The sequence below is a fragment of the Antrostomus carolinensis genome, unplaced genomic scaffold, assembly GCF_000700745.2.
Source record: "Antrostomus carolinensis isolate BGI_N321 unplaced genomic scaffold, ASM70074v2 scaffold7241, whole genome shotgun sequence".
Classification (NCBI taxonomy): Eukaryota; Metazoa; Chordata; class Aves; order Caprimulgiformes; family Caprimulgidae; genus Antrostomus; species Antrostomus carolinensis.
In genome coordinates this window covers 57,249-67,022 of record NW_010294739.1, presented here as the reverse complement: position 1 = coordinate 67,022, position 9,774 = coordinate 57,249, and the positions used below count along the sequence as shown (strand labels likewise).

Below are 9,774 nucleotides of genomic sequence, written 5' to 3'. Positions count from 1 at the left end.
TTGTGAATTACTGAAACTGAATTGATTGAATCCATATATATTTATTTTTTACATTCTTTGGTTTTGGTACTGGACATTTTTAAGGTAGAATCATTTTTAGAAGGCAGTCACATTAAAAGCGGGGAGAAAATCCCAATTAAATATTACTTGAAGGAGCACCAAAGAAAGACAAATTTTTAACCCTTACATAATTTTGCTGTTGTCCAAGTAGCTGAAGAGAGAGAGGGCTTTGTGATCACTCTCTGTTAACACCAGGATGCTGAGGCATTGGCATCTTCATGCAGTGGTTCATATCCCAAGGCCGTTAAGTTCAAATGAATACACAGCATTGGAGTAAAAGAAAAAAAAAAAGCTGTGGTGTATTGGCTATACATGCTATACTGGCTTCTGAAGCGACACTGCAGCAAGAGGTGACTCCACATAACTGAATATGAACCTTTCTTTGTTCTCGTTAGCTTCATCTCTCTGCTGTGAAACTGGCAGAGTTGCACAGTGATCTAAAAATACAAGAAAAGGATGAGCTAAGCTGGAAAAAACTGAAGGCTGAAGGGCTAGATGAAGATGGAGAGAAAGAAGCCAAACTCAGACGCAACTTAAATGGTAAGGTATATCTGCAGAAATTTAAACTTAGCATCAGACACATACATGGTGAGACACTTGGGTTTGAACTGTTAAATAACGGGTTGTCTTTCCAGACATTGGGCTCACACGAGTTCCTTGGAGGTCAGTAGGGAGCTACAGGAGGCTAACGGATTCCTTTCCTCCTGATGTTTTCAGAAGAGGTTATTAAACCTGGGACCTCGGTGTCTTAAACTGTTAGCTTTTCCATTGTGAGCTTCACAATCCAGCTCTGCAAGTCAAGGATGTAGCCAGTCTCTCATCTTCCATACATCTGTAGTCGGTTCTAATGTTTCTGTATCTTCTATTCCCTTGCAGTCATCATGACTAAATATGGAATGAATGGCAGGAAGGACTCTCAACTAGTTGATACCAACTACATTAAAGACACTACAGAAAGTGACACACTAGATGATCCAAGACTGGAAAAATTATGGAGCAAGGTGAGTAAGGTTACCAGGAACTGGAGTGTAGGAAATCAGCATTTCTTCATTGAACTACTGTGTGTCTTCTGAGAGTGCCCAGACTTGGAATTGAATAGCTGTACTACTTTGCTTTTAAGTACTAGCCTAGCTGCCGTGCTCTGTAGCTCACATCTTTGTACCCTGGTGGCATCTCACCTGCATCCAGGTCACCAGATGTGACAGATTCTCTTTGCCAAAGAAAACCGCACCTCAGTGTGAACGGAGGATAAGATCCTGGGTCCCCTGTGGACAGAGTTTTTCCTCAAATTTCACTGAACTAATGATTTCCCTTTGGTGACTATTACACTGTGTGGTAGAATACCTATAGGTTTTTCCTCTTTTTCTTATTATTGTTTCTAGGCTTTTTTAAAAAGATACATCTGAAATAAAATCATTTCATAGACTGTTTAAAAAGTGAAATGTATAGTGGAGGGTGTTAAATAAGGACTTTCCCAACCTGATATTCAAATGAAAATTTCCAGGATTTGCATTAATGCATAAAATATAGAAAGTATACTGTGAGTCTGGGCAGTTAAGTCATAATCTTAAAAAATTAAATAATTCAAGCTTTAAGAAACAAGTAGTCAGGTAAAGCAAGGAATTCTTACACTCCAGTGCAGCAGAAGCAGAGAAACAGATCTGCTGGGTTTTAAAATGTTACTCTGTCTAGATACAGCTTTGGCAAAGACACATGATGTCATATGCTCTGGGGAACAGTAAAGTGCATTAGATGGAAATATTCCTTAAGCAAAAAAAGGGCTGGGGCTGAATAGGTATCAAAAGCATTCACTTTTGATCATGCATTGCAGCAAATAAATCACCAGATTTGTGGGTAGTGCTCCAGCTGCCTGACCAGTGCTTCTCTCATTGCTGAAAAGACTGCAGAGCAAATGCAAGGCAGTGATAAAATCTTCACTTGCCAGTAGAGTAAGATTAAGTGAAGACTGTGCTTAATATCAGGCTGCATCCCTCATGCAAACAGTCCCCTTACAGTTGCATATGGAACTCCGTGGCCCTTATTTCTGTATTAGATTGTTTCCCATGGAATAGAAATGACAGACACTTTTCACTGGGTAGTCCATAGCAAGTCCAGCTTTATAAATCTGAAGCAAGGTTCTTTTTGACATGATTAAAGCCACCATATCTGTCAGTGTCTACATCCTGACCTCATACTAATAGAAAGAGATTTAAAAAAGATCTTAAGGAAAAGCTGGACTTAGTAATTTTCTAAATGTAGTAGGAAGTGGGAAGAAGTTTTGGCAGTTGAATGCACTTAAAAGCACTTGGCCTGGAAAGCATAATGAGCTCAAGTTTCTTTCAGGCCAAGACCTCTGGGAAGTTCTCTGATGAGGAGCTGGATAAGCTTTGGCGAGAATTTAAGCATCACAAAGAAAAGATTCATGAATACAATATTCTGCTGGAGACCGTGAGCAGAACAGAAGGTGCCTGAACATTTCTCTGATATTTCCAGATCAATACAACTCTTTCTCTGCCCCTTGCCTCCATTGTTTCCAAGTTTCTTTGAAACTCTTGAAGTCTGACATTTCTGTCGCAGCTGCTTGCACATGCTGACATTTCCAGATACTCGCTGGGTTTAGTTCTTCATTAGCTGCCAAAAATCTTGCCACCTAATGAAAATGTTGCCATTTCAGTTTTCCGGTTCTGCCTGCGTTTCAAGCAGGGAAGATACCATCCCATTAGCAATCATGGCTGTAGTAGTTTACTGGAAATTATGCAGCAAGCGTAGATCCACTGCTGCAAAATGTGGTCCTGAAGTCTGCAGAACATGTATGTTTCATCTCACCAGCTGAGAGCCCAAGAGGATATTCTTGAATATTTTAGGCACTGAGCCTGAGGTGTGTTAAAGCACCAAGGATCTGAATCCAGCTTGCTGTACTAATCCTAGCTAAAATTGTTAGAGACAAAGTATTCTAAAGCTTATAGGCAGTTTAGTGTTTGCATTACAGAGTTCAAGCTGTAAGTTGCTGGAAGTCGTTTCAACATCGGATGTCTTAATTGGTTCATGAAATGCCCAGGGAAGATGGCACAGGACTAATCAACTGTCCCTATCCCATTTCCTTGGGCTGTTGCTAACCTAGGAAAATAAGAACATTTCCTTACTAAAATCTTGGCTGGTGGCCAGTAGGAGTTAAAAGGCATTTCTGTGATATCACCTGCCAGAGCACTGAGGGGCATTGATGTTAATATTGACCTGCAAAAAGAATTACTTCTTCTGAAAGTGTGGTGTTGATGTTTTATTTGCACTCAGCTGAAATGCTAAGAACTTACCATCTTTTGTTCGCCTCAGATATGGGAGATTTCTGAAGCTTTTGACCTATCAGGATTTGGCCCACAATCAATAACAGTTTTCTTCTTCAACAGATATCCACAAAAATGTTATCAACCCATCTGAAGAGAACCTGGTAAAAGAGGAAATCTTGCACAACAAACACAGAGAACTCAAAGACAAGCTAAGAAGCATCAATCAGGGGTTTGAGCGTTTGCGTAAAGTCAGTCACCAGGGATATGACACGACCAGTGGTATGATACAGTGGGTTTTGTGCTTATTTGGGATTGATTTCATTTAAAAAAAAATTAAAAATCAGTGGGCAAGTAGTAAGATGTAGTCACAGTATTACAGTACGTGGTGTGACCACAATGGCCTGAAGAGATACAGCCAGCTTGTTCCTTTTAGAGGCCATTAGAAGCCTAATGAAATGATGGGGACAACCTCTAAAGAGGATAGTTCTGTCTTCCATGCCCACATTAGAAGTGGAATTATGCCATCAGCCCCAGGAGGGCAGGTAAGTGAGACAGCATGCAGGGCGAGCAGTGCCATTATTTAGTTCCTAGGGTTTTTTTTTTCTTTTTTAAAAATACTTGCTCTAGCAATACTATGGGTTTAAGTTAAGTCCTTGGATTTTTCTCCCTTTTCATCTAAATAGACCTATTAGTAATGTGGTGGTTAATATAACTGTGTGTATGTATGTGAGAAAGCATGCTCATCTTTCATAGAAGCTGGGCATAAAAACATTGTGTCCAAATTTTCATTTAGTGGTATGTGTTTGTTTAGAATTTGAAGAACCAAGAGTGATTGATTTGTGGGACATGGCCAAATCAGCCAATTTCACTGAGAAAGAACTTGAATCTTTCCGGGTGAGTAGAATTTCCATTAGATCTCTTACGGAAAGATATTTTCCCACATAAAGAAAGACTTGACGTTACTCTCAGTGCAGCCGCTTCTGTATTGCTGCTCAGACACCATAAAAAAGAGTCCTGCTTCTTTCTTAATATTTCAGATATATAAACATGTATGTAACTAGTCATATGCATGGTTCTGTTATAATCAGCAAAATGAAAATTCTGAGTCCTGTGAAAGCTAGTGTTGCGTATTTTAAATCTTTGAAATATCAGGCTCTGCTTGTTTGTTTCCAGCGCGCCAGATTTCTGCTCTTACCCACTGTCTTAATGTAATTACTTCTTTGAGGAGCAGTGTACTCTATATACCCAACAATTTTCTTCTCATGTCCACTTCTTGCACTGCTAACTTTCCCTATTGGAGCTATGTTGAACTGACCCAAAAGTACCATGATAAAGACGACTTCTCAAGGAGATATTATAGAAATTAATTCCTGTGGGGTTCATACTGGTTTTATTTAATTCAAATTGCATTGGGAAAATTGAGAGGTTTTTTTTCATCTGACTCTGCCTGTTTGTCAGAAGAGATTTTGATGATAGCCTGGAGAAGTAACTCTTCAGGGCTTCTTCAGGGAGTTGCATGTACTTACAATGTTGTCTTACCCTCCAAGACATGGCTAGGGCCACCTTGAGCTTCTTTTCCAGATAAGGTAACGAGGCAGTTTTAGCTGCCTGGGATAGGGATTGAAGTCTGTCTCTCTTAGATATCGAAGATCTGTCTTACTTCTTTTAACTCATGTGCAGCCTGATTCTCTTACGAAGCAAATGTTTCAGTGACACTGATTTCAGCAGCCCTGCTTTTAAGAGTGTCAGAGGAAAGCCTGCCAATGTCTGTAGTAAGCCTTTTGCTGACCTTAGTAGGAGATTTTGGTCAGGACTGTGTATTTGCATGACAGGTAAATTTGGCCTTCATATCTGCTGCAGTGAAAAAGAAAACCCCAGTTCCATAAGCAAGAACATATACCTGCTTACTAATTTTACTGTTTAGTAGAAAACTTCATTCATGCAAACCCTCTTCACCAGACCAAGCCTGTCTTGTTATGGTGAATGTTGGGATATCCCAACAAAAGTAAGACAGTAAGAATCACAGTGAAACATTTGCCTATTTAAAAAGTCCATGAAAGCAGAATTAAATCGTGTGCTGATTCCATTCAGCCTTATTTGAGCAGCTGAAGTTGCATCTTCTCACTGATCACAGTACCAACCTTCATAGGGTTTTATAATGAAAGATGCAAGTGCTGCTCTGCTGGTGCATCATCTGAGAGGAGTAGCTAAAATTATTTATCAGAGCAGCAAAACCCCAAACAGAGGTCCTGAACGGAGTATGTAAAAGAGACCGGAATATTCTACAGCAAAAGGAAAGTATTTTCTTGTCAGAAATACTGAAAACAAAAACCCTTTGCTTTAAAAACTGAAGATGATCTATTAGGGTGATGGATTATTTTTTTTTTATGTTGTCTTGAAATGAGAGGAATTTTGTCAGCCACAAGGACTGAAACACACCAGTGACTAAGATTAAGTGGGCTCTGTCAAACAGGAGGATTTCACTGTAGGGTTTGTCTGAGTTTTTCTGGATGCAATGCATAGAACTGCTGCTGTAAGTGGCATAACAGCTTGAACTGTTCATATCCTCTTCACAGAGGACATGTCCTAAGACACAGAGGAACTAAGTAGCAAAACAAGAGCATGCTTTGGGCATAGAGACATCATTACTCATTCTTTGGTCCCCCTTGCAGTGTACCAGGTTATCTGAGGACCATCTCTGATATGTCCCTGAACACCACAGTTAGTCTGGCCACTGCCTTTGGGGCAAACTAAGAGGGCTTTTTGTTTGTTAATTAATTCATCCTGTTTCGGATTCACCATAGCAGATTGCAAACCCAGAAAACGTTGAAAAGAAAGTCTGAGCAGAAAATAATAAATCTAGGACCTGATTTTGAAAAGAGACTTCTCTTAAAAATTGTCTGTCTCCCTCCCCCCAGTCTACTATTCTTCTGTATAAACTTTTATTTGGTATACACTGCTGTCATCTCCTAGCACTTCACAGGCATCAACAGTCTCCTTTTGTGAGGACTCTGCAGTGGGACGTTTTCAGCACCTGCCTTCAAAATTGGGTGGCTGGATGGTGATGATAATGCATTGTCCAGGCATTCTTAAGAAGCAGGGAACTGGAAAAGATTTCTGTGCTTGACTTAGTAAAATAGCATTAAGGATGTCTTGGCAAGAAAAGAGAGAGGAAGCCTTGGAAAGAAAACTCTGTGAAGCTGTGTGTATTTGTTGTCTTAGGAGGAGCTGAAACACTTTGAAGCAAAAATTGAAAAACACCATCATTATCAGAAACAATTAGAGATTTCACACCAGAAGCTGAAGCATGTAGAGGGAACTGGAGACAAGGATCATCTGAACAGAAACAAAGAGAAATATGCCATGCTGGAAGAAAAGACAAAAGAACTAGGATATAAGGTCTGTATAAATCCAGTGTACGTACGTGTTGAAAGCTGAACTCAGTAGTAGAGGGTGTGTAGATTATCCAGTGCTGATTTTTCATCCAAGATGAATGACTTCCAGAGGAGGAGTTTAAGGCACACCTGTGCTCCATGTTTAGTAGGGATATGCATGAGTGGGTTTTATATACTTAATTCTAAAAGTGCCTGAAATCCTTCTGGTCTCTGCTCTTCCTGTTGTCACATACACTGATAGCAAAATCTAAATATATGGTATTGTCTTACTAAAATTTGTTTGATGTATTTTTTTTTCCTGCTAGGTAAAGAAGCACTTACAAGACTTATCCAGCAGAATCTCTCAAGGTCTTCAACACAATGAATTATAAAAATTTGTTCTCCTTCATGGGATCAATCTGTTAACACAAAACACATAATGTGTTTTTTGAACAGGATTTACCAAGGAGTCCTTCTGAAATAGTAAGGATTGAACAAGGTTGTCCTGTAAGAAAATTTTTTTTTGTTCACTTAATTGCCAGTTTTGTATTTGCACTATCAAATTAAATGAATAGATTATAAATTTAAGTTGCACATCTTGGATCATATAAATCTTAATTCTGAATTAAGTAACAACCTTTGAAATAAGCAGTCATGTCAAAAGGAGAAACCTGTGAACTCTCAGAGGATTCCTGCTAGTAAAAAAATAAACTAATCTGTTAGTCAGGAGAGGTATTTCTGGTCAATAACAGCAAACACTGAGGTACAAGAAGTTAAAGCAGAGGCCAGAAGAGTCTGGCCTAATACATTTCCTACTGAAGGTAACAAAAATATTTCTGCTGACTGAGCAGTGGCTCAGAGCTGCACTGTATATGAATCTTTCATGTGAGAGCGGGGCGAAGAGTAAGGAGGGAACAAGTATTGAGGTCAGTTCATGCAATGTAGTTACAGACTAACACATCTGAAGCTACTGAATGTATGTGTACAATTATCTTGTTCATGGTTGCTTGGTTTTGTTACACTTAGTCATTAAAAAAATTAAAACAGGACACTGATGAGGCTTTTTTTTATTTCCCTCTCATTTAGTGAGAAGTAACCAGACTTATTTTTTGAGCATGTTCCTTATTCCTTTAAAGTTCAGTCACGCATTAGTTTTTAAGACAGGAGGGGTAGTTTTGCCCAGAAGAATGTGTTTCTGTGTTCTGAAGAGGCAGAAAGCTCTCTAGACTATCTTCTCTCTGAGCACTTTTCCATTACAGTCCCCTGTAAAGATTACTGTCACTGTCCCTTTTGAGACCAGAGTTTTCTGTACATGAGAACTTTGCCAGATATTAGCCATCTGGGTTGAAATTTCATATCATGATAATGCTGACCCTTTATTTCTAGGGAGTGTTTCACATGAAGCTGTGCCAGGAACAAGGTTAAGGCAAGGGACCAATGCAGGTAAATCATTACAGCTGCCTGGTTAAGAAGCTCTGTCACTCACAGATTGCAGCGCTGTGGTGTGCTGCATGAGGAAGCTGTCCCTGAGCCTTGCTTGCCATACCTGTTCCCTGAGAAATACTGAAGAGATCCATTCAGTTGAAATCAGCCACTCTCCTCTCAGTAATTTATCTAATTCCTGGATCCATGGTGGGTTAAAAATAGTATGATTCTGTATGTAAAGACCATTTAATAATCTCCAAGTGACCTGAACCAAAACTGGAGTAGCAGTCTTACTTTGAGATTCTGAGTGTCTGAATTTGAAGCAGTAAGCTTTTTTTAAATTATTTTTTATTTTAATGTAAGCTAACAGTTATTTATATTCCAGAGAATCACTATCCATCACAAGAAACAAAGGCTGCCATTAATATTAGCAGTCACCTTAGAGATGGTTCAGTTCATGTAGTTTATGGTGTACATCCCCTTTGGTTGGTAAGCTAAAAAAGGTAAACCCAAAAATAGCTAAAACCTATTTATGAGAAAAAAGAACCACTTTTTGGTTTTTTCCCTAGGTGCTACACACCATTTTTTCCCCAGACTATCGCTTTAAGGGCTGTTCAGCCTTCTTTAACACAGCAGTAGCTGCATTGTCTTACAGGTTTGTATTCATCTTTTTTTTTTTTTTTCAACTTTTTGGGGTGAATGCAGTATAAGATGTATTCTGCACTGTGTGTGGAAGCTGCAGGCTTCATGATGTCCTTCAGTTTTCCCTTTGATAGAGTAAGAAGTAAATCCACATACCACAAGTCCGTTTGGTGTTCAGTGGCTGTAGCGTTGTTTTGTAACGTGGATGTGGAGAATCCCACACCACTGGCTCCTGGGTGAATAAATACATCAGCAGAGGAAGGGAACTAAGCAAAGCACTGAAATGTGAGCAGTTCCTGCTCAGCAATCCTAGTGGGGTTTACAAGAATGGAAAAGCTTTTGTTGAGCATGTTCAGATACTGCTTCTGGGGAAAGTCTGTTGCACAAGGGAAAGCAACCTGAGTACCTCAGCCGACAATGAGGTGGGCAGAGTAGCTGTGTGCTCCACACAAGAGGGTACAGCAGCAAGCTGGGTTTCCTCTTCCATGTCTACCTGAAATAGAATATGCTTCTTTAAGAATATCTGAAGAATTTTGGAATGGCACAGGGTGCCAGATTTGTGGAACACATATCCCAGATCAGCAGGGGTAAGGTTGTCTCCAAGTGCAGAGCTGCCTCAGCACAGGCTGTAAGTGGAGGTGATGGCTCTCCTGTGCGATGGGGGCTGTCCCATGCCTTTGACCACCACGCCATGACAGCAAATAGGCTCAAAGGCCAGGTAGGCCCCAGCAGAGGGAATGCTTGGCAAGCACTTCAAAGTACAAGAGGCTGACAAAATAGTTACATGCCAGTAACTTTGGGTTAGGAATGAGTCACAGGATCATCAGTGGCAAAGGTTGGAGACTGGGGTCAGCAGAGTCACCTCATTTTAATTATTTAACATAACTGTTAATGAGTCATCAGGATCAAAGATTGTTCACACAAACCTAGAAGAGAAAAAAAAATATTAAACAGCAGTGGTTGCTGCCTCTGAATCCAACTTCCCCCTG

At 39.9% G+C, this 9,774-nt stretch overlaps 1 protein-coding gene across 1 annotated transcript; it reads left to right on the top strand.

The window, feature by feature from the left end:
* Positions 1 to 455: 455 nt before the first annotated feature.
* Positions 456 to 7,364, top strand: LRPAP1 (LDL receptor related protein associated protein 1; the record flags this gene model as incomplete). The annotated part of the gene is made up of 7 exons (XM_010177732.1): positions 456 to 600; positions 937 to 1,061; positions 2,404 to 2,524; positions 3,465 to 3,623; positions 4,156 to 4,238; positions 6,567 to 6,743; positions 7,045 to 7,364. Coding segments are annotated over 7 exons (876 nt in total), but the record flags the coding sequence as incomplete, so codon positions are not given.
* Positions 7,365 to 9,774: the final 2,410 nt, after the last annotated feature.